We start from the raw sequence: 24,708 nt of genomic DNA on the forward strand, positions 1-24,708 counted from the left end.
ATCTGTTCGCCAATCCTGTAGCACCAAAATGCGCTTAGCCACAAGGCAAGCACCGCCAGATGGCCATTGCCCTGACAAGAGCAAAAGAAACGTCCGGTTTGTATTCAATTTGTGTTTCAATACTCTCCAGCAAAGAACAGTGAGAGAAAGCTTCTATAAACCTAAACACATTTTTTAAGTCTAATATCAAAGACTGGGAGAAATAGGTTTAATAAATGCCAGCTCTAAGCACCAAATGACCCCCTGAATAAACTTTCTTAAGTGCAAAAGCAACTTTCTTATCCATTTGGTTCTTGATATACTCCTCAGTCAGAGAACTTGTGCCCAACAGACTATCAACAAAAGAGCCAATAGGAATGTAACGTGGTAGTGTCTTTTCATATCAGCTAGAGGGTACAGTTTTGCCATGAAACAAGGCAACATAATCTATCTGGATCGTTCCACGTCATCTTCAATTCCTCCATGATATGAGGGTTACCAGGAAAATCCAACTGAGCCACACTCTGGAAATGCTTTAAGATATTGATTGATGAAGTCTCTAGTACCTCTTCTTCTTGAAAAAACATATTATTCTTCACATGGAGAACTCATTAGGCACCATATCCTTTGCAATATAATGGCCGCTTCAAAAACACACCCCTCCTTCACTGCATCTGAAGAAGCATCCGCCACAAAATCCACAGATTTGCCTGGGATTGGACTCTTATCAGATTTAATCTCCAACAGGGTTTCTTTTATGAAGAGCTTTAACCTTTCATCCTCATTTAACTTAGCACTCTTTTTGGGTGGAGGAGGGGAGGAAGATGAATCAGTGGAGGAAAAAGAAACAACATGCATTCTCTTCCTGTAATGCTTCCCCATTTTACTGCATCCAGATGCACAGGCAATACAGATTAAAGCAAAACAATTGGCAGTTTAAGATTTCCAAACAAGCTCAAAGCCTTTATGGGGACTTACCTCCTTCTCTATGTTTCCATTTAACTCTGCTTCTCCCGAAGATACTGAGAGAAAAAGGAAAACAACTGACATGCACAATCTTGAAAGTATTCACGCATGTCGAACAACCCGTATGTAACACCAATGCTGTCTTCTCTAATCTCCCTAGCAGCCTCCAATCAATCCCAGACAGAATAGATGCTCCCCGAATGGCAACCACACACTTCTTTCACAAACACTCCTCTCTCTAAAAGCCTAGCAGACAGAGAGAGAGACTGGAATCAAAGGAAAAACAACTGAAGCCCTGCAGGAGTCTGTGACCTCAAGCAAATGCCTGAACTCAGCGGGCGCTGACATTCTTCTCACCCCTTTCTCTGTAAGATGTAAAGAAGAATATTTTGGCTCCAGCCTTCTAGGGAGGGGCAATATTACTTGCATTCTTCTTATTTTTTTCTATCTTGGGAGGTGGATTTACCTCATTAGTGATGAATGGGACAAGGGGATATGGGGGTAATAGAAATTAGCTGCAGTGTAAATGGCATGTAGAAAAACTGAGATGACTGGGGTAGAGGGGATAAGAAGGTTGGAAGGTCACCAGTCAGGAGCCCAAAGTAGAGTACGGCTGCTGATGACAAGATGTTCAGTTTTGTTTGAATTCAATTTCAGGGAGAGCTTTTTATCCACTTAAATACCATGGATAGACAATTTGTAAAATTGTATTGGATGAGCATGTTGAGAATGAGTTAGGTCTTATATGCATACTTCATGAGGGACAGTCTGTACAAGTGCATTAGGGCAGTGAGTGGAGTTATGTAGAGGTTAAAAAGATTGAAGAGAGGAGCCCCGCGGCCCACACAGTTAGGAGGTTTCGATGAAAGTCCTTTTTCCCCCTTCTCTAACACTGGCTCTTCATGTCTGGGTCAAATCTAGCTGTATCTTAATCTGCAACAGTAGCCAGGACCCTTGCACTTCTCTGTAGTAGGCCATGGTTTCAGGCTGTTATTGTTTCCATGTCTTCCATTCTCTCTTCGTTGACTTAACCAAGCCTCAGAATAGCTTTTAGAGGAATTGTAGAACAGAACCTTCTGCTTTTGGGGGCCATCAAAATTGTAACCCAAAAACAGAGGTAGAAGTTTGCTCCTTGTTATTTGGTATGCTCAGGCTCGACATTAGGCTCCAAATCATTTTGGATCTCCAATGAATCACTCAAGAGGACGACTCTGATGGCAGCCTATTGACCCCTTAGATGGGTGGTGATTTAAATATGCTTTTGTTTGATCATGTCCCTCATTCATGAAATTGCTATGGTTCCTGTCAAGTGTGAATTCTACCATTGTAGAGTTCTACCTTTAGAGTTAGTGTCTCCTCTTGAGGAATAGAATGTAAAATCAAATTGTATTTCATAGTACACATAAATTTGCCATCAGTAGCTCTCTGCTCCTAATAATATATACAAATGCACCCATATTCTTTTTGGAAAATAGAAAAAGCAAACACTGATCAGCTAACATATTCATACTCAAACAGAGATCAGCCATTGCCTTTTGTTCCCTTCTGTCCGAACTTCTTCGGAGCGGAACAAAAATGAATAAATAGAAAATCTAAATAACATTGAGAACTTAGGCTAAAATATAAATACAGAACATATAGGTCTGAATAAAATATACACTAACATACTGGTTCCAGTCCTAGAATTGGCATAGCAATTAGTGTTTATAATAATATTGAACAATGCATGCAATGATTACTGCATTAGTGAAATAATTGGACATGGGGTTCTACAATTCTGAAAACAATAATTATTTATTATCCAACAGATACATTCACTAGGAGTGCATTAATATGATCATCGGTGTCTAAAGTGGCAATTGCAGAATAAATGAATTCTACAAAAATTCATAAATAGTAATGCGGAATACCAATCTGCATATTGAGTCAAAGTTAAATTGAGTAAATATGAGGAATCTGTTAATATGGGAGAAACTGATGCTGACATGAAAAACTATACATTCATTTATGGGAACAAAATTGCCCCTTTATTAACTTATCTTGGAGCTTCCCTGTTACTACCCCAAGGAATTTACTTGACACTTTAGATCCAGTTGAAACGGCGAACCCTCCCATCAACAGGTACACAGGCACTTTCTATTGGGATCTCCGTCATTTCGGAGCTTCCCTGTTACTACCTTAGGAATTTTCTATATTCATTCCCGTTAAACCAGACCAGCCGGGTTAGGAATTATAACCGGCGGAGCGATTCCCCAAAGACATCGACGCTTCCTCATACAGCCCTGAAGAAGTCACGGGATACTTCCCTTTTGTGACGAAACACGTGTAGGCTGGTTGTGTTCTTTTGCGAATAAGATTAAACAGGAAACATGGTCTAATTGAGTGGACTTTACATGACAACTCTCCAAATCCTTAAAACTTTAACAACCATTGTCTTTACTCTATACATGTGTGCCCAGGACTTTGCTGTTTCGATTTCTGTGACCAACTGTCTCTTCTATGTAAATTAGTGGGTATTTCCAAACGTGTAATAGGTCACTGCCTAGCCCAATCCGAAGTGACACCCTTGAGTGTTTGCACTACATCCAGATATTGGTGATAGTTAATTTAAGTTATTTCATCTCAAAACATCCTCACTTTACTTCAGTTCTGGTCCCTTCTGGACCCCCTGTTGTTTCACATCTGGCTCACCCAATGGCTGTTGCCTTTTAAACCATTAAAAAAAGCATGGAATAATGCATGCCAATTTCTAGTTTGTTGAACATTAAATTGTATTCGAGGTGTCAGTAGACATTTTTCCATAAAAACGTTGTCAGCCTTTTGCATTTGTTCTCTGATAGTATTTATTAACACAGCTTGTATTTACATCTGTGTTTTATTGCTCTCTTTGGTTTATTTGTGGAACCGTTTCAAACCTCATTAAAAGTAAAAACATAACAAAAGCATGTGCACTTGATGTTCCTCTAGCAAATAGTTTGGAAACTACAGCGCACAGCAAACATATTTCTTGCAATGGTAATCTTAGCACAAGTTAGGACCAGGCTGTCTATGTGAGTATAAAGACAAACAATACCCACACTAAGCATGACCCAAAAAGGTGTGAAAAAATGCAATTTGTGCTCTCTATTCTGTGAAAATTCCACAAATCTCCAAAAAGTTCGAAAATGTGCTGCAAATATAGGAGCAAACCTGCTAAATTGGATTTCCGAATTTTGGAGGTCTTTTTTTGTGAATTGGTCCCATAGTCATCGTCATTATATTATAACAATTAGCTACTATTTTAGGTGTTGCCTAAAGGCTGCTGCATTCTGTGTTTGCAACTTCCAGTTAACAGTGCAGTAAAACATACATGCACATACATACATACATACATACATGCATATAATACAAAAGAGTACAAAAGAATACAGAGCAAGAGTTTTTTGTTAGCCCCCTTCAGCCATTTGTTGTTGGTATTTTTCAGTAGTTGCCTTTGGCTCGAAAGGCTGTGCTTAAAGCCATGGCACTTAAATGAATGTTATGTGGGGCTCTAAGTGGTTCCTAGCTGTAACCTCTCCACTGGTGACCATTGCATTTTGCATGTGCATGCACAACAGCCATCTTGTAGTTTAAAAAAACATAACATAAAAGCCAATAGGGCAGTGCCAAGTATCACATGGGAGACCAATTGACTTTGCCAATGCTTGTTTCTTATGCAACCAATAAAAATATACTGTAAGATACTTAAAGCTTATGTTCTTTACAAGATCAAATACACATTTTGTAAGACCTTTGCTAAATAAATGAAAGAACCCCAAAACTGCCAAAGTCTCATTCAATGTACAACATGTTGGTCTTTTGCAGCTCCTACGACTGCCTCCGAGATGATCCATTTGATCATGATTGGCCATCCCTCCCACAACTGCCAGGAATTCATTACTCCATGAATGAGCAATGCCGCTTTGATTTTGGTTTGGGCTACATGATGTGCACAGCTGTAAGTGTTTTTTTTCTATTTTGTATATATGCACCAGAATATCTGTTAAAAATTATGTGAAACAAATATTTACATTTTAAACCATATGGCGTTTTATTGCTGCTTCAAAGTGCTTAACTATATTAAGATGGGGAATTTTATGTTCCACATCTCTGATTGTAAACTGTGATATAACAACCCTGCAATTTTTCATAGAGACAAGAAAACATTTATAAATCTTTTTCTTCATCAAGCAGCTTTGGAAAGTTGATGTAGGTACAATAGTGGCTCCAGAGGTGAGCTTGTACGTGTTTTAGTCTGTTTTGCATGTTGTCTTTGTTCAGTTTGTTCACTTTATTTTCAGCCCATCAATATGGCAATAAGCAGCCAACAAGTATTCATTTTTGTGTTTATTGGTTTTACATCTGAATTGATCTTTCAGAAACATGTGGTGCTAAACAGAACCCCCTAAATAAGTAACTGTTGAAAGATGATTTCACTCTATGCGCAGCATCGTTATTGTTCTTCTTGAGAGAAAAAACGGCCTGAAAGAAAATTGAACACATGACGTTGGTAGACTTTGCCCACACTTAGACACTACTGTGTCCCTACTGTGAAGTTCTGAAAGTCTCTTTTTGCTTGGTCAAATGGAAGCTTTGAGGGCCTGATGTACAAAGAGAGAGGTCCCAAAAAGTGGTCAAAAATTACTCACCAACATTTTACGACCTGTTTCTGATTTTGCAATGCACCAGTAGGTCCCAATTCAAAATCTCTAGTTGCCAGGGATTTCAGAACAACCTGCCTAATGATCATTAACTAGGCAGGTCACTGTTTGTGATTTGGTACAAAGACAGGGATGGTGTTCGCATTCTCAAAATTGCTCCTGTTCGGGACCACATATGGGGCGGCTCCCCCTGAGGTCACCCAACACAACTGGCAAGGGGAAGCTGTCCGACAGTAAGCTCTTCTTCTTTGAGAAGATGGTCACTTATGAACGATTTGCAAATAGCCATTGATACATACCATTCCAAATCACAATTAGAAGGGGATGCCTCTTTCATGCCCCTACAAATTGTAGAGGAGAAAGGGGTTGCAAAGCCCATTTTGTGAGTTGAATTTTTTTTTCTGACTTTTAATTTGGGTTTAGTATATTGTTTTGTTGTTGTTGTAAATGGGTTTTATTGACGATTCAAAGAGTAATACCAAAAAGAAATACCATTTGTGAGGAAATGCATACGTCAATAAGCATTGCAATCTTAAAAGACAAAATCATGTAATAAAAAAAGGAATTTATATAAAAAGAAAAAGGAACTCGAAGGTATAAAAGAATAAGAGGAGGAGTAAAAGAAATAGAAAAGAGATGAGGGGCAGAGAAGAAGAGAGAAATAGTCAATTATGTTGTTGATGAGTGTGAGGAGGGAAAGGTAGTGAAAGGTAACCAATATAAATCAGATTTGATTCAGATAGATATAACGTCATTGAAGAAATATAATTAATTCTATGTTCGTCACATATAAAATTCCACCATGTTAACGTAGATAGCTTAGAAAGATCTTTCCAACAAGAAAGTGAAACTTTAAAAGCAAGTGCAATACAAAGACCAAATAACAAAGGTTTAGGAGCTATATGGTCAAAACCAGCTGCTAAAGGAAAATTAGTGGTATATAGAGTTTCAAAATGTATTAACATGAGAGCATAATATAACAAATGTGTTAGAGAGCCAGTGCATGTGGAGCATGACCAATATAATGACCCATCTAAATTTGATCCATCTGCTTGATGAGTCAAATTTAGAAATGCATTCTGGAGCAATAACAATCGTATTGTAATTTTTTTTTAAAATAGGCATTAAGTAATGCTAGCAGCTTTAAAGGTATTGAATATCTTAAGCCAAAGTCTGTCCTAGAACTTTACAGTAAATTATATGAATAGATCTGCTTCCCATAGTAATTCACAAGGACTTTTAGTTCTAACATGAGTACGTGACAAAAATGTTTTATATAGAAAGCCGTTTTGGGAATAGGGTTGCGGTGGACAAAATCTAGAGGTTTCAGAGGCATAGGTGGAAAAGAGGAAGGAGGGAGCTGGTGCATGAGAAACAAGGAATGGAGAGCAGAAGAAATTAATAAGTATTCCTTTAAAAATGAATTAGGTAAGGGATATTGTGTTTGTAATTGAGGGAAAGGAACAATAGAATTGTCTATTATTAATTGGTGAACAAACATAATATCCCTTTTCTTCCAGTGCTTGTAGTAAAAAGATTTATGCCAAAATTTAAGAAATTCATTATACCAAATTACGAGGATAAAAAGCATTGCTGAAAATCAAGATTAGTAGAAAATAACGTATGTAATAAATGATGCAAATATTTTAAAATGGGATTTTTGGATATGAAGGTACAATTGGACATGGAAATGATATCTTTGAATGAGAAACCATTCAGTAAGGATTGGTCAAATGTGATCCAGCGTGAAGCAGGTGAGTTTTGAAAGTCATTAATCAGGGCATAAAATTGCTAGATTAGAAATGCAGAGTGGTAAAGCTTAAAATTAGGAAAGCATACACTAACTTCATTTTTTGGCTGCTTAAACTTGGAAAGCGTAATACGAGGATGTTTATCATTTTGGAAGACTTTTGTACAAATATAGTCAATTTGTGCAAAATAATAATTAAAGCGTAGCATACGTATGGTATAAAGAACATGTGGCACAATCATAATTTTATTGATATCCAGTCTTCCCCACCATGAAAAGTTCAAGGGAGACCAAGAGAAAAGTGATTTTTGTAATCTAGATTTTAATGTTGCAAAATTGTGGCTAAGTGTGTTAGATATGCTAGAGGAGAACCAGACACCCAGATATTTAATTTTGGAGTGTCGCCCTGTAAAATTGATATTAGTGAACATGTATTGATAAGAAGATGAGTGTAACAGTAAAATTTCAGTTTAAAAAAAATTAAGTTTATGTCCAGAAATACTATGGCATAAAGTGATCTGCTATATGAAAGAAATGCTAGATCAAGGGTTGGAATATAGTAATTTAAAAAAGGAAAGGAATTTTGGGCTAAAGCCAAACCAATGTAAACGACAAACAAATATTGACAATTAATGCAGCCAAAAGCTTTTTCAGCATCTAGAGTGAGGGCTGCAAAAGGAACAGTGCTCTTTCCAACCAGCTCAAAAATGTTAGACAACATCCTGTCATTGTATACAGCAAGTGTGCCCTTGATAAAGTCGGACTGATCAGATTAAAAAAGAAGTGGTACAACAGTTTCAATGTAGGATACTAGGATCTTGCCATACATTTTGCAATTGGAATTGATCAATCAAATAGGTTGATATTTGTTTCTGAGTTTGGAGTCTTTATCAGGTTTAGGGATGATTCGAACTCAAAAGAAATGAGTTAAAAAGGTCTAACAATTTGGAGGCAAAAAATGCATAAAAGGAGGAAATAAGTTCAATTTGAGAATCCATATGGACCAGGTGCTTTAGCTCTTTTCAAGGATTTAATTGCATCCAAAATCTCTTGAAGAGTAACCTCAGCTTCAAATTCCTCAAATTCATTTGAAAGAGAGGGAGGTTTAGGAAGGCCACGAAAAACTTGTTGTAAATTAGGTTCTTATGGGGTGGTATCTTCTGTATAAAGTGTTTTAAAATAGGATTGAAAGGTGCTGGACATGCCAGAATCAGAAATGTAAGTGGTATTAGTAGATTCATTAAGAATGGAACCTACATATTTTTTAATTCTGCCTTTATTTTGAAGTATTTATTAAGCATTTTTCCAGCTTTATTCTGAACTCCATGGAATATAGATTTAACCTTAAGCAAGATGTTACATGCATCAATGGTAGTAAGTTTGCTGACATTAGATTTGGCTTTGATCAAGTCATGTAAAGTCAGGGAAGATTTGGAAGTAAAGTAAGTATGTTCAAGTGTTTTAATTTGTTAAAGCAGGTTTAGATATTGAGAGTTTAACATTTTGCTCTTTCTAGCTGAATAAGCTTTAGTGAAAGCTCAGAATAGGGCTTTGAAAGCATCCCAATTATTATAAATAGATGTATCACTAGATTGGTTGAATTTGAAAAATTCTCTAATGAAAGTGCAGCCTTGGTTACAAAATAAAATGTGTATCAGATATTGGGGAATTATTAAATCTGCATCTGTCAGTTTTCTAGTCAGTATGAGCTAAACCCAAGGAGGCCATTAGTGGTGCATGGTCTGAGATGAAAAGGGAACCTTTTTCTGAACATGTAATCAATTCTAGACATTGTATAGTAAATTCAAACTTATCAGAGTTACATGTTTTCCAAACATAAAACAATGGTTGAGAAACAATCGTCGATTGGAGTGCCTTATGAGATTTATCTGGGTTAAATTTGCATTTAGACTGCCTATCCCAACAGGCATCCAACCATTGGTTAAAGTTGCCCGCCACAATTATATTGGGAGTATCAATATTAGCCAGCTTTACTTTAATATTACACCAAAAATCAGGATCAAGTATTAAACAAGGAGACATATTTATTATGAATAATGGCATCAACCAATACCCATCCATCATTATTATCACTTTAAATGGATAAAACGTGGATGTTCAATGTTTTATGACAGAGAATAGCAACACCACCCTTGCGGTTGAGAGCTGCAGAAAAAAAACCCTGACCAACCCATTGTTGTTTCAATATAATCGATTCCACATCATTACAGTGAGTTTCCTGCAAAAAGGCCATTGGGTAGATCAGCTTAGCCAATGAGAATGTACCTTTTACCTTTTAACTGGATGTCCAAGACTACAGACGTTCCACGAAATAACATCACACATATTGGATACACAAGGATAAGGGTAAAGGAACATGGGTTACAAGCTACAAAACCGAAAAGGGGAATACAATGACACCATATATTAAAAACAAAATAATGTATGACTTAAGTGATATAACCATAATGAATTACATACAGGCACTCATAAAATAGAAGTTATAGAAGTAGAAGAAGAGACAGATCTGGATAATACTCCAGATCTGAAAGGAAAAAAATGAAAGAGTAACAAGAGATATGTCAACACCATATCAAGAAGATAAATGCAGATATGAAGAAAAAGCCATATAATCAAGACATTTGGGTAGAGAAAGAACAAGCTCGAGCCAAAAATTCTCAAGATTTCCAAACGCTAGTGCCCATAGCATGAGATGTAGTAGTTTAAAGAAACGTCTTTAATTTAAAAGGATTATCAAAATATCTTATGGTGCCTTCATGGGTAATTTTGCATATGTAAGGGTGCAGGATACCATATCATATGTTGAGCTGTTTCATTTGAGGTCTTAAAGCAAGGAACTCCATGTGTTTGGCATTTGTTGCAGTTGAAATGTTTTGAGAAATAAAGATATTGTGGGTAGACAAGACAACGCTCTTCCTTGGCAGCTTTCAGGATGCATAGTAGGTCTGTAAATTCAAGAAATAGCATAATGATTCCTCTCCATTTAGAAGAGCGAGGAAGAGGACGACCTCAACAATGTGCTCGCTGGATATTGAGAGGAGGAGCAGTAGGAAGGCCAAGAAGATCTGGGAGAAATCTCTTTAGTAATTCAAGGATGTCAGGACCCTCAAGAGCCTCCAATAGTCCAAATAAGTGAAGGTTATTGTGTTGATTCCTGTTTTCAAGATCTTCTATATGTAATACATTTTTAGGATTTCCTGCTCAAGAAAAGGAATATTAGTAGCCACATTTTGAAGAGAGCTAACATGTTGCTGTATTTCACCCTGCTTTTCTCCATAATGATCCAATGGTCCTCAATGTGTTGCAGTTTTTCAATGGTGGCACACGTAAAACGGTTCTAAGCCCCTCTCCTCATCCAGGATGGTGTCTGGGACTATATTATGAAATGACATAATAGGTGACAAAGGCTCATTTTTCACCCTCTTAGGTGTTGTGCTAGAAGAGGTGGTTTTAGCAGATGCAAGAAGGTCACCGGCTGTCTTGGTGTAGTGTGCAGTGTGCAGTGCAATATTCGTAATACGTTTTGCACTACCCATGGAACAAGTAACAACGTAAAGAGTGTAGTTTATAGGCATGCAATAGATTAGAGGAATTCTTAAAATCAGATTGTTGTGATATATAGTAGCAATTGTATAGCTGAGTTAGGCAAATGCACAATTAGAAGCTATCAGAGCTCCACCAAAAGAGAAGGAACCATAAAATTAACAAAATAGAATCACCATAGCATCTACATCGTTTACACTTTGGTCTTGCAGTGAAGAGAAAACACATGAAAGAGGAGCTCAGGAAAGTTATTATGCTCATATGTTATATAGAAACTGCATACAGCATAAAAGAGCAATTATATAGGATATGGTAACGCACTACAGTCCATAAATCACAGCTGTATCTCTGGGCAAGAAAGTGGCAATCAGCAAAAAAGACATCCTGAAGAGTATAACAAGAAACAGCTGAAATAGGGCTGGTATGCCCTATTCTGACAGTCTTTCTGCTAAACAGGTTGAAAAATGACAAAAATCTGTGGGGAAATATTTATAAAAAGAAGCAGGTGGTGCACTGCACAAAATGGTGACCACCCACGATTTTACCGGAGTTCACCGCCGCAGCTCCAGGTGACAGAAAGCCGCCGAAAAGTTTAATGCAGAAAGACCACCACAGTCAGGAATACAGACGTAGCATCAGCGGCATATTTGAAAGAGTCTTGCACCGCAGTACGTAGGCTTTTGAAGATGAAAGACTCCATGATGTGTCAGAGCTCAGGAGAAAGCATCCATCTTGAACGGCACGTAAACCACACACCCATGTTTAATACGTTGTAACAAAACATTATGTAGTTGAAAACCCTTTTATTTTGCAAATCACAGCATTTGCAACCTCAAAATGGTTTCATACACCCTAGCCCTAAGTAAATTATGCTAGTTTTTAAATCTGAATTAAGATAGCTTTAGCTGTCTGCCAGTGCTCATACCATCAAAGGGCCTCTTTCATCCATTTGCTGCTTTCAGGCAGTCCCTGCAGCCATTGCCTAAAGGCAGCTTCATTCATTTCCATTTTTAATCAAATCATAAGGTCAATTTCTCTCTATGATGCTATTGAGTAATAGTTATATTGCTCGGCTTATGAAGTGCATTTATTGCATTACATTGATGGTGAAGCATTCACACAACACTGTAAAGGTACATTTTTCTCAGAAAAAACAGCATCCAGCTGTTGTGGGAAGTGGTGAGCTGGAGAAGTGTTGCTGCAGCACCTGATTCCTTTTGCAGTCTGTGGTTGCAGCACCTGTAGTGCTTTCTCCTGTGCTGTTGAGGTGGGCAGTGGTCAGGTTCCAGAGTGTAGCAAGAGCTAGAGGTTGCTTACCTTCTCTGAGGACTGAAGCAGTTTTAGTGATCTTGGGGAGGTCAGAAACAACTGGATGCCAATGTACCAGGCAGCAGGGAAAAAGTTAGTATGTGGCATCAGGGATTAAAGGCAATAGTTCACATGGAGCCATAGTGGCTGTCAATCCCTTTTACATGGCCCCACGAGACAGCAAACAAAGAGCAATTTTTCCGGAAGGCGACCTGCTCTTTCATCTCTTTAGTCAGTGAAGAAGCAGACCTGAGCTCATGGAAGTTGTGTGACATCAGGCACAGTAAGAATATTAGGGCAACATTGAAAAATGCGCTTTGTTTACAGGTGTGTCATTAATTTACACATATAAACATCCATTGTTGGTCCTTTCACTGTTAAAGAAATCACCCAAGATAATACATTGAAAACATTTGTGTTGTTACAGAGAATTGAAGATATGCAGTTTGCCAGAAATGGTTGTTTGCTTATGTGGCTCTTCAGCTTTAATGTCTAGTGTAGTTTGTCTGATTACTTTGTCTCCATGAAGTTTAGGATATTGTGGGTTTTAAAGTAAATTAAGCTATTTTCGATTGTCTTGCCATTCGTTGAAGGAGTTGACATAAAGTAGTTCTGCAGTGCAGCGAGATGAAAGGAACCTAGTCAAGGCCCTTTTTAGGAAGTTGCTATGCTCTCTGGTGTTGTGAACCAATCTCTATGAGCAGACATTTCCATGTTCAAAGCTTCCTCTTTTCTTGTGCTTGGCTCACTGTGCCAATGGATTCTAGCTATCCTGGCTGATGAGGGGTGAAACCCCGAAACCGGTATTAGGATGCTTGTTTCCGGTCCAGGGAGGACCTGGTTTAGGAGTTCAGGCTGGACAGTTCCCATGAGGCGCAGGGTCAAGACTGATTTGCATAGGGCCAGGTCTAAACTGGGGTGGCATGGTGAGCAAACAAATGATGGATTTAACCCAGATCTCTTGACTGGTGGTGAATGTTTTGATTTGTTCTGCCTTCCGTAAATCAATTGTGTGTTTTTTGCTTCCTCGCCTTAAGTGCGCAGGGCATGCCCAGACGTGGGTCCTGGGCTCACTGTGCCACTGGATTCAAGCTATCCTGGCTGATGAGGAACCGGTCCTAGGATGCTTGTTTCCGGTCCATCAAGTGTTTGTTTTTTGATTGACTCTGACAAATGGCACTGGGACTGCAGGCCCCTACCAGGCGCAGCTGGGCTTACATGCTAGGCTATCGGAGTGTAGGACTGCTGCCACTTCTGTAGCTAATTTTTCATTGTGTACCTGCCTGCCACCAAGGACAGCCTTCTACCGATACCTCAGGATTGACACCTGAAGACCTACTTCTTGCACTGCTGCTGATTCCTCTGGCTTTTCCTTGGACAAGGCTCCGAAGGGGTGATGAATATTCAGTAATGCACGGACCCCTGAGCAAGATGGGCCACGGGTGCACTGCCACAATGGACTATTACTAATAACTTGTTTTTTTGTATAACACAATAAGCCTCACGTCTGCTGTTTCTAAACAATAAATAAAGAACAGATATTACTATTACCCACTTATGGCACTCAGTTTAATTACCCTCTGTAGGATGGACATCTGAGTCAGTCTTGCTGGGATTCAAGCTCATGACCTGACCATCGATGCTTTGTTCCAGTGGTGAACATTCAGCTCATCAAGCTTTTTCTTTCAAATGTATATACTAGCAGGTACTCACCTATTACTGGGACTATCTGTGTTTACCTTAGCTACAAAGTGGTCCAATATCCAGTGCAACACCTTCAGCTAATCCTGTGTTTACTCTTACAACACTGAGACACAAACTACAAGTGACTGAATACATGCAGCTTGTTAACAGACCGACACTTGCTTAACGCTTCAACAGGTAAAACGGCATGCAGGGGAACACCTCTGCACCGGAATGCCCCAACTCACTGGGATGGAGGAAAAACACTACATTAAAGTGTAAGCATTGACTCAAAGTAAGCACACTATATCACCAATCATCCAACAAAAGTGTACAGCGATGGCTCCTGCACCTACCCATTGGTGAAAGGGAAGAAGAGGAGGGAAGGGAGTAGATAGAAAATAGAACTCTACCATTAATTTAAAAAAGGAATATTCATGAACATTTACCTCTTCACATTCCACTGTCATTAGTGGGCCTAAAATCACCCAGCTTCCCCAATCAACAATTATTGCGGCGATGCCCCTACTCTCCAATTTCCTGTTGTCCAAAATGTCCCACATAGAACATGGTTCAGAAAACATATGAGTTTAGCCTGCCATGACCATTTGGAGTGTGGCAGGCAACCAAGGAATAGCCCCCGTACATGCTGTCACCATCTCCCTCTTGATGGCCTTGAAGCTATTCTTTCCTCTCATGAATTACACAATTTAAGACCAAGAAGTGGTGAATTCTGCTTCCTCTAAAGTTTACATCCTTTTACTTGGCTGTCACTGTCATAACTGTTTTCCTTTAAGAAGGTCTACAAAATGATCATTAAGGCACATGTGGTCTTAGGGCCAAGGCCCATTGGAGGAAATCAAAGTACTCGATGCAGGTTCCAAACTCACAGTGAGGTTGCAACCCTGAATTCCTTCCTCAGGAAATGAAGCAAGAGGGAGTTTGCATCCTCACCGTTTGTCAACAGGAGCTCCGCCAGAATCTTGATATTTCTAGCGCTGCCCCATTACATAAGGTCTCCATTTCCTGTTCTAATGTTACCACTAAAGTAATTGTGCAACCTTTGAAAGACTCAAAGTGCAGCACATGGTCGCATCGAGAATAAAGCTGGGTTTTGAGTCCTTGAGTCCACCCCTATATATGCATCTCCACGTGCTCTGTTTCAGCTTTCAGTTTTCCAAGGGAACCCTCCATTTATGATATCTTCTGCTCAATGCCTCTGGTAGGGGTTTACAGATCTTTCTGCACATCAGACAGGATAGACTCAGCCTGTATCAGGGAGGCTAGGTGAGGATCATTAGATCTTTCTCACTGCCCCTCAGTTCATTGCCCCACAGTGAGTATATGGACAATTCCTTCTTGTCCTTGGACTATTTGTGCTTCACTGTCTTGGGCAGTGTAGTGGAGCTTCAGAAGGCAATTGCACAATGTATGCAAGGAAACGAGAGGCATAGCAGTTCACAGGAGGCACTGACCACAATAATCATTCTGTGTATAGCCAATGTCTAACTACCTCGGGGATCAAGGAATTGCTTCTCCTGCCAGTACCACCTCTGTAAATCCTAGAGAACGTATGTGCTGCACCTGCATATTGCCTAAGCTGGACTTTCCTTTAGAGCAATTTCCACAGAGCTCTGGCATGCTACATGGCCCTCTGGGTATCCTGATGAGCGATGCTTCATCCCCATCTATTGGATATTGTATGGATGGCTATATCGCCAAGACCTACATCACTTAACTGCCATCTTAGCCACAGTGTCTATGACAAAAGTGTGGCATTCTCACGGTCAGTTTTGTATCCAAGGCTGGAGCACACCAATCAGCAACCCAGAAAGACACCTCTGCTTCTGGCAATCTTGGACCAGTTCTGTCTTTCTAATGTGTCTTTAGGTACCTCACCAGGTCCCTGGCAATGAGCTGCACTGTAGCTCGGAGAAAGAGCAACCACTACAGAGCTCAACAAGTCTTGAGCTCAGCAAAGCTCATGCTATGTCCGGAGAACATAGCGTTATGCACTGCATAGAAAACACAGATAACTACTTAATAGTAAACCTCTTCAATTCAATAATGTTATTGTGTGATTTGTTAAAATCATTACTCAAAAACAGAAACTTATCATTACAAAAGAATAAAACACCAGTGATCTTTACAACAAATAAACAAATAAAATAAAAGCTTAATAAGAGATCCACGGTAGAGTCACATTAAAATCTCATTATTCGTCATAAAAATGAATACTTATATATTATATATAAAATATTATTGCTTCTTGAAAACAGCTATTTTTAAGCATCCAGCAGCCAAAGCTACACAAGCCATTTACATCTTAAAAAAGAAACGTGAGTCCTTTGTTAACTATCTTCTTGTTATTCTGCTTTAAAATAGGCTTTAGAAATAAGTTTTAGGTACAATAAATTCAGGACAGATTAGCAAAAGATGCGAAAGACCATTCGGAAAGAGTCTTACACATGAACATTGTCTCAACTTTGCCAACCGTTTTACCACCTTTTGCTACAGTGTAGCTCATACCCTTCAATGCCCTCACATACTTATGTAAACGCAATGAGGAGTATGCGCTGCACTGAGGGGTGCTCTGTAGGGCACCCCTCGGTGCCAGGGTGTTGAGTGGTATACACTGGAGTTCATACGCCTCGGTGCCCTTACATATTTATGAAAGGGCACCGAGGGGTATGCACTGAACTAAAGTGCAGCGCATACCCCTTTTTGCCTTTACATACCTGTGTAAGGGCACCGAGGGGTATGTACTTCAGTGCATACTACTCAGCGCCTTTACATATGTATGCAAGGGCACCAAGAGGTATGCAATGCACTGCAGTGGTACTTTACAGGGCTAGAAGAGGGAGCCATCCCTCTATGTTTAAAAATCACTGCATATTAAAGTTTAATCTGCAGTGGTTTTTAACAGTAGAGGGACGGCTCCCTCTTCAAGCCCTGTTTAAAATCATTTCAGTTTTGATTCAATTCCGCTGGTGGAATGGTGGAATTAATTAGTAATTCTCAGGGCTGGACTGGCTACCTGGCGTTTTGGTGTGCTGCCAAGCTGGGGGCTGATTTCGTTGATGGGGACCTGAATGTGCTTCTAAATAAACAATGGTTTTAACCCCTTCGGTGCCACGCCCTTTCCCCCTCCTGTGCCGGGCGTTTCCTTAGTGGGCGGGTTTCATGACGAGATAGTCTCGTCATGGGCACAGCGCGACTGTGCTCCATGACGAGACTATCTCGTCATGGGCACAGAAGAGGTTAAGCACACGCAGGTCCCCATCAACAAATTCAGCCCCCAGCTTGGCAGCACACCAAAATGCCCAGTAGCCAGTCCAGCCCTGGTAATTTTGCGTTACATGAGTAATGGAGAACTACTAAATTGCTCCAGTTCGCCTGCCAAATTACAAATATCACCCATCCCCATCTAATTCTATCCGCTTCTCCTCTATTAAAATCCCTCCCTGTTAAACTTCACCTGAGGGCGAAGGCCACTGAGAGTCCCAGTTGCCACTGAATCTCCCTAGAGATATTGATAGTTTACCTATCTCACAAGTGGCATACAGGGTAGGGTGAGGGAAGACAGAGGAGCATATGCTGTCATAGAATGATGCTGGGAAATCCCAAGCTAGAATAGTGCCTGCTTGTGGGTTAATGTACAGACTCTTTCTCAGGTGTTTTATGGATCCAATGCTAATTTGATATGAGAAAGACCGAGAGGTCAGTGTGTAAGAAATACTCAAAAGCACAAATGATGAAAAGCTTTACTACTGAGGAACCATTATTGACAGAATTCAGGACGAAATGTACAATCATGAAATCAGTCAACTGCCAGGATACCAGTGCTGATCCCCAGGATGCCCAGATTTTGGAGTTTACAGTAGGGCAGCAGGACGGAGTCAGCAATGACAAACAAACCAGCTACAAGAACAAGGCAAACAAGGAAACTAGGTAAAGATACGTGAGGGAGCTAGTAAGGATGAAAACAAGAAAGGCATAGGAACACAAGCCCGGTGGTCAGATTAAACAGAAGTGGAAAGGTGATGCAACTTCAAATTGTTGCCAATCACTGAGGGCTGTGTGTAGTGTGATAAATTATGTTCTGCCACTAATGACCCAGAAGAGAACTTCTGTTCTAGGCAGTTTCTAGTCACACAGTAGTTAGTGGTCTAGTCTTTCCTAGTCCCTATTGCCCATCCTTCCATAACCTCCATTTGGTTCCCTGTCGCAGCCTAGTGTCTCTCATGTTAATGAGGGGAATGACACAGTAATGACCTAACTGTTTACAATGGGTATTTTGGAAAGAATGCCTGTCATTTCCATACTGATTGGGCATCATAGCATTAGAATTAAAGGGATTGTAAGCCATCTATCTTTAATGTTAGTTATTGCTTGACTAATTTCCGAAATTCTTTAAATGAGTGATTGTAAATCTCTTTAGGGCTTAAGATATAAAATGACCTTTACCTGCTATATACACTACACTTTGAAATCAAATTTCAAACAAGCGTTTGCAGGCGAAGTAGGATGACCAAGCCCCCACATCTTGACCCATATGACTAGACATTGCCTCCAAAAAAAAGCAGTGAAAGCGTTCTAGAAACATAGATCTGGGTACCCAATTTATCCTGGAATAGTGAAATAGAATAGTTTGCTACGTCAAAATAGAAGTTTGAAAGATCCTGCATATGTGAAAAATCAACTACATTAGAGGAGGCTATATTTACCATGACTAGCACACCCCATCAACGTTAGGATTTGTGTCTGTGTTCTTGTTCTACTGGCTCTGTGAACACAATAAAATGAATTTTCAAGATTAATAAAGTTCCTTATTTACAGTTTTCTTTCCTGAAAGCTTTTATATGAAATTTCAAAATTAGTGAGCATAATTTTAATATTTTCTCGAGGAGTATCGAGATGACGAGCAGAATGAAGAAGGTCCTCTTCTTCAGAATAATTTAATGCATGTTCTACTTGTTCGAGCATAGGCCCATTTTGTTGCTCCTGCACTAAATTATTTTTATTAGTTTTACTAACACTTATTTTATTTTCCATTATCAGGCTTGTATATCTCAACTCTTATTCTGATGCCAATACATCGTTTCTGACAATAAAGGTATAAAAAAACTGCTTGAGTTAGCTCTCAATATTGTAAACAATAACTCGAATAGCTTTCATCTCTCCAGAAACCTCCAACACTGTCAGGCATTAGGTTTGGGTTTAGTTGGAGAGGATATTTGAAAGAGGCAGCACTGTCATGTCTTTCCTTCAGGTTCTCAGTAGACTTGACAACCTCTGCATTTGTCATTAAGTGCTGTTTAGTAGAGGCTAATGTGCTTCTAATGGACTTTCGCTTCCTCTGTCAATGTGAATGTCTCAATTTGACATTTCTATGAGCTATAAACTCATCACATTCAGAAACAGAGGCAGACTCCATTCTTGCTTTAGTTGGACTTATTTATTTTATTTCCTCCTAAACACACAAAGTTTTTTTGATGCGCTGTACGAATCTAGTTTGAATGGGCCGTACTTTTGGGTGAACATTTCAGTGTATCAACATCGATGTCTTGCAAGGTGGTCTCCATAAGAGGTATAGTTTCCAGCTGGGAATTTGAAGGTTAGGACGCATCATTTCCACTGCATTTGAGACATCGATTCGTTCAATTCAAAAAAACTTTATTCGGTATATTAAGAGACACAGCCATAAAAGTACACACAATAAAATATAGTAAAAACATGTTACACACAGGTATAAAAGGCCTTTCCTAAGCTGTGGTGCCCCCCCCCCCTTATAAAAATAGCAACATTCAAACATACAAGGGGATCTCCAAGTGCAAACAGATAGCTCAGTGCATTTTTATAGTCTCTAATATTTTGTGTGAGAAGAATTGGTTTAAAGTAATAACCCCTACAATTCTTATAAAGATCACAGAACAACATAAAGTGCTGTGTGCTTTGCTTGGACACACCATCACACGGACATGGTATTGTATCTGGCCGATGTGTCTTCATAAGAGGGAAGGCGACTAAATGATGAACTGTGCCAGCTTGCAATCTGGTCAGAACATAGCAATGCTGGATAATAGTTAAACAAGACAAACAAAATTGACATCCTTCCTGTGGATGAAATGACATAAAAAGCAACAGTAGATTTCTTCAACTCATCATGCATTCTGCAATTATATCTTTTTTTTAAGTTACCTTGATAAAACTCTTTTTAAGGGATAAAACTTTAGATGGGTCTTGCAGTATAGAGATTTTGAAGAGAGTACTAAAAGACTTATTAATGTGTGTGAGCCAGGGAATATAAGAGACATGGTCCAGGGTAAGACAATCTGTAATGATCAGTTTTGTAAGACGTTTCCTTTTTAGAGCATATAGAAAACCAAAGTGATAGAGGTTTCTGTAAAAACTGATCCTCCCGGTATTGCAAGTCAACTTCCTTATGAGGAATCAGGGATGATGCCCAAACAGGAGACATAACAAACTTTAAGGAATACACTTTCTTCTGTCTGGAGAGGATTACTAGGTTATAACCCTAAAACACTGCCCCGAAGGTGGCAGTAGACACCCCTCTGGCCTTATATATGTCTACCATCTCCTTAACAGGTCGACTACCCAGTTTTTGGTAAAATCTAAAAACCCCATGACAACTTCTACTCATCTTTGATCTTGCGTTTGGTTTGGAACTTGCTGGTTCCAGACATCTTTGCTTGGGAATACAATTCCTAAATAACAAAAAGAGACATCATTTATGTTGGGCTTTTCTTGATTGTTCAAATAATTCATTGGCCTGTCACGGTCCAATTAATTCAGAGATTATTGCACAAGGCTGCCATGTAGTGAGCACCCAGGTAGATGCATCAGACTTCGGTCTACCATGATCTGATTGCGTGTGGCCGCATTCAAGGCGTCCGCAGCTTCAGTGATGCGCACCACTGCTGAGGAATTCACAGCAGCTGTCTCTCTCTGACAAGCAGGAGGAAATGATGATGTATACACTTTCTAATACGAGCTGTCAAGCTAACAAGTGGCGTCCAAATTCTGTTAGCGGTTTTATCTGATTTAGTTATGATTCTATTCTCAACTCTGCTCCGCGGAGGCTTCGCTGATACAGGAACACTTTTGTCCTGTTCGAATTTCTTTTCTTTAGATTTCTTTGGGCAGTAAACAGCAGCTAGCTTCCTCTCAGAACGGAGCACGGCTACTATTCAATCTTGGTGTTTAATATGGTTGTGGCAGGTTAACATGTCCTGATGGTTAAAAAAGAAACGATCCCCATAGAGAAACACAAGTGTCAACAAACAGTTGAACAGTTAAACAATTTGCTAAGGGTTAACACTTTTTCACTTTCCACTTTAACAAGTTTCTGTTTTGAAACGTTTTGCATTGCAGTCTGCTAATAATGTACATTAAAAAAAGACAAGGGACTAGATGCCGGCCGCTGCCTCATTGCACATCTAGGAACTGCTGTAATGTCTTTGAGCCTTGCTTTCTCAAACTCTGATCCATGTTACCATTGGGCACTGAAGCCCAACCAGCCGACAAGCAAGGCCTCTGACAATACAAACCCCACCAATGGAACCCACCCCCTGTTTCCCAAGGGAGCGGGGCCGCACCACACTGCATAAATGTCCCAGCAGTAGTGTGTCCCTACCAATTGGTAGCTGCAGTCGGAGATTGAAGGGACCCCAGTCCAAAAGAGAGTCAGCAGAAGTGCGAATGTGCTCTTGCAGTAAGAGGACAGACATGGGCGGGGCGGGGTGGCAAAATACAGTGCCTGAGAAGTTAAGATTCAGGAAGGAGGTGTAAGGAGGGACAGAAGCATGCTATGTTTCTACTACTGGACAGGAAGTGTAAACATGTGAGTTCCTGAATGGTACTCTACACCTCCTAAATATCGAGTCCCATGAGGGTTATGTAATTAAAAAGGAGCATGTGGGTTGTGCATGTTTCAAGTACCGCCTGGCCTCGGCCGTGATTTCACCGGCAGATGCGGGGTGGGCTCCCGCTATACAGGAGCATAACACAGCGGGGTAGGCTCCCACTTCGAATAAAAGTGGGCACCAGCTCTTCCCTTGAAATGCGGGGTGGGCACCCGCTGTAAATCACAAACGAGGGGTGGGCACCTGCTTCGGTCAGCAAAAACGCGGGGTGGGCTCCCGCTCGAACAGCAATGCGGGCTGGGCACCCGCTCGTTAATAAATCATTAATGCAGGATAGGCATCCGCAAAATTAAAGGCGAATGGGGGGTAGGCTCCCGCTTAATCACGCAATGCAGGTGAATCTCCACGCCGGGATCCCCTGCAGATGCCAGCTCCTCCCAGCAACACAAAGCAAAGCACTCTTCAGAAAAAGTAAAGCGCCCACGAGGCGCTAAAGTCCAAAGTCCAAGGCAAAGTTCTAGGGGCACAAGGCTGGACACAGGCAGGCCAGAACACAGGGCTCTCCAGCAGGGAGGCAGTCCCTTGTGGTGGTTCCTCCTGGAGCCCAGCAGCAGCAAGCCCACAGCACAAGAACAAGCACAACTTCCTGAGGTCACAGCCCCAGTACTTATACACATATTCTCCTTTGTCTGCAGTGCAGTACAGGGCTTTGGGTGGAACCAGTCCCAACTGGTTCTGGGGGTTTCGGCGCACTCTGTTGACAGGGCTCCTCTTCCCCTTTGTCAGGTGGGGTTCGGTGATCAGACACACCACAGGGGGAGGAGCCAGCATTGTACAGGCTAGGCACAGACCTATTCAGGGACCAGGGACTTCTCCTGCCACTACTCCAAATGCAGATGTCCCATTCAGCCTAGTGCTGACTCACCCTGCCCCTCCTGGAGCCACACACACCGCACCAGCCCCTGTCACTCATAAGCCAGAAATGCAATTCACATCAGGCAGGCAGACACATAGCATACAGAAATGCCAACTTCTTAAAGTGGCATTTCTAAAATAGTTATAATAAATCTGCACACACCATTGCACAGCATTTATTATCACTATTCCAAACATACCTAACTTGAGCACGCTGCTCCTCTCATATCTGGAATTACCATTGAAACACTTATCAGGGAATCCCTAATGCATTCCTATGGGAGGGCAGCCCCACAGTAGTGAGAATTCACTGTTTGTCACTACCAGGAAATGTCACACACTTAAGGTACATGTCCTATCTTTTACCTATAATACACCCTGCCCATAGGGCTAGCTAGGGCCTACCTTAGGGGTGACTGACATATAGTAAAAGGGGGGTCACAGACATATCACCCACTTTAGGTGCCACGTCACAGTGGCAGTAACACTGCGCGCACAGGCCCTGCAATGGCAGAGGCCTGAGATAGGTTTGAAAGGCTACTTTGGCGGAGGAGGGGCGCAATCAGTGCTGCAAGCCCACCAGTAGCATTTAATTCTCCAGCCCTGGGTTCATGAGATACCACTTTACAAGGGACTGATAGGTAAATTAAATAGGTCAAACAGATGTAGACCATTCTTACCATGTTTACCACAGAGAGCACATGCATTTTACACTGAACAGCAGTGCTAAAGCGCCCAGAGTCCTAAAACCACCAACACCATGTCAGAAAAAGGGCTAGGAGAAAGGCAAAAAGTTTAGGGATGACCCTGCAAAAAGGGCCACGTCCAACACTGTAATTTTCAAAGATGCTACTCTGCAATCTGCAGCAGAAACAGTTCTTAATGTGGACCTGCCTCTACAATGAAGCCTAGCTGCTAAAGTACTAAAATAATATATATTTATGCTGGCACCCCTTAAGAATGCTGCAGCAACAAATAATGGACGGAATGCTGAATGAATCAAACATTCACCCCCCAGTCAGTAGATCTGGGTTAAATCCATCGTTCTTTTGCTCACTATACCACCCCAGTTTGGACCCAGCCTGGCAGTTCGGGCTGGACTGTCCCCATGGGGAGCAGGGTCAAGAGTGATTTGAATATGGCTGGGTCTAAACTGAAATGGCGTGGCAAGCAAAAAAACGATGGATTTAACCAAGATCTGTGACTGGGGGTGATGTTTGATTTATTCAGCATTCCGTCCATCATCTGTTCTTTATGCATTTGCCACTCTAAGTGTGAAGGTTATGCCCAGACATGGTTCCCATACTCACTATGCCACCGGATTCAAGCTAAACTGGCTGACGAGGGATGATACCCCGAAACTGGTCCCAGGATGCTTGTTTCTTGTCCAAGGAGGACCTGGACTGGCAGTTCGGTCTGGACTGTTCCCATGGGGAGCAGGGTCAAGACTGATTTGCATATGGCTGGGTCTAAACTGGAATGGAATGACGAGCAAAAAAAACTATGGAAAAACCCAGATCTGTGACTGAAAGCGAATGTTAGATTTGTCAGCAGTCCGTTAATCATCTGTTCTTTTTGCATTTGGCACTCCTTAAGAAGCCACAGGTGGACCTTTCCTTTAATCCAGTTTCTAAACTGCCATTTGTAGCAAAACGTCTGGAGCAAACTGACTACCAAAGAGTTCGCGGGTACATCGAAAACCACACGCTTTAGGATTTCGTCCAGGTTGGCTCTTGCCCACTTCATGAAATTGAATCTGGAGTTACTGTTATGTTGCAACACCAAGGGGTATTGAGCAATGAAGAGCATGCAGAGGTTTTTTATAATCTGTCAGTGATCAGCAGTGACATTCTATTAAGCAGGCTACACAATATTGGACTAATAACGGGGTAGCTAGTTCTGCATTAGAATGGATAAGGCTATGTCTGTGCTATTGATCTCATGCAATAGCATTACCTTTTTTTCAACCAATAACTAA

The 24,708-nt window shown here is 40.7% G+C and overlaps 1 protein-coding gene across 1 annotated transcript in view; it reads left to right on the plus strand.

Moving 5' to 3' along the window:
* Window positions 1-24,708, plus strand: part of LOC146810884 (A disintegrin and metalloproteinase with thrombospondin motifs 2-like) — a 1,551,661-nt gene that overhangs the window by 1,004,026 nt on the left and 522,927 nt on the right. Inside the window, exon 9 of the mRNA XM_085617927.1 lies at window positions 4,789-4,921. Coding sequence (XP_085474053.1) covers window positions 4,789-4,921 — 133 coding nt within the window. The remainder of the gene's footprint in view (window positions 1-4,788; window positions 4,922-24,708) is intronic.

The sequence above is a fragment of the Triturus cristatus genome, chromosome 7 (genome assembly GCF_964204655.1).
Source record: "Triturus cristatus chromosome 7, aTriCri1.1, whole genome shotgun sequence".
NCBI lineage: Eukaryota > Metazoa > Chordata > Amphibia > Caudata > Salamandridae > Triturus > Triturus cristatus.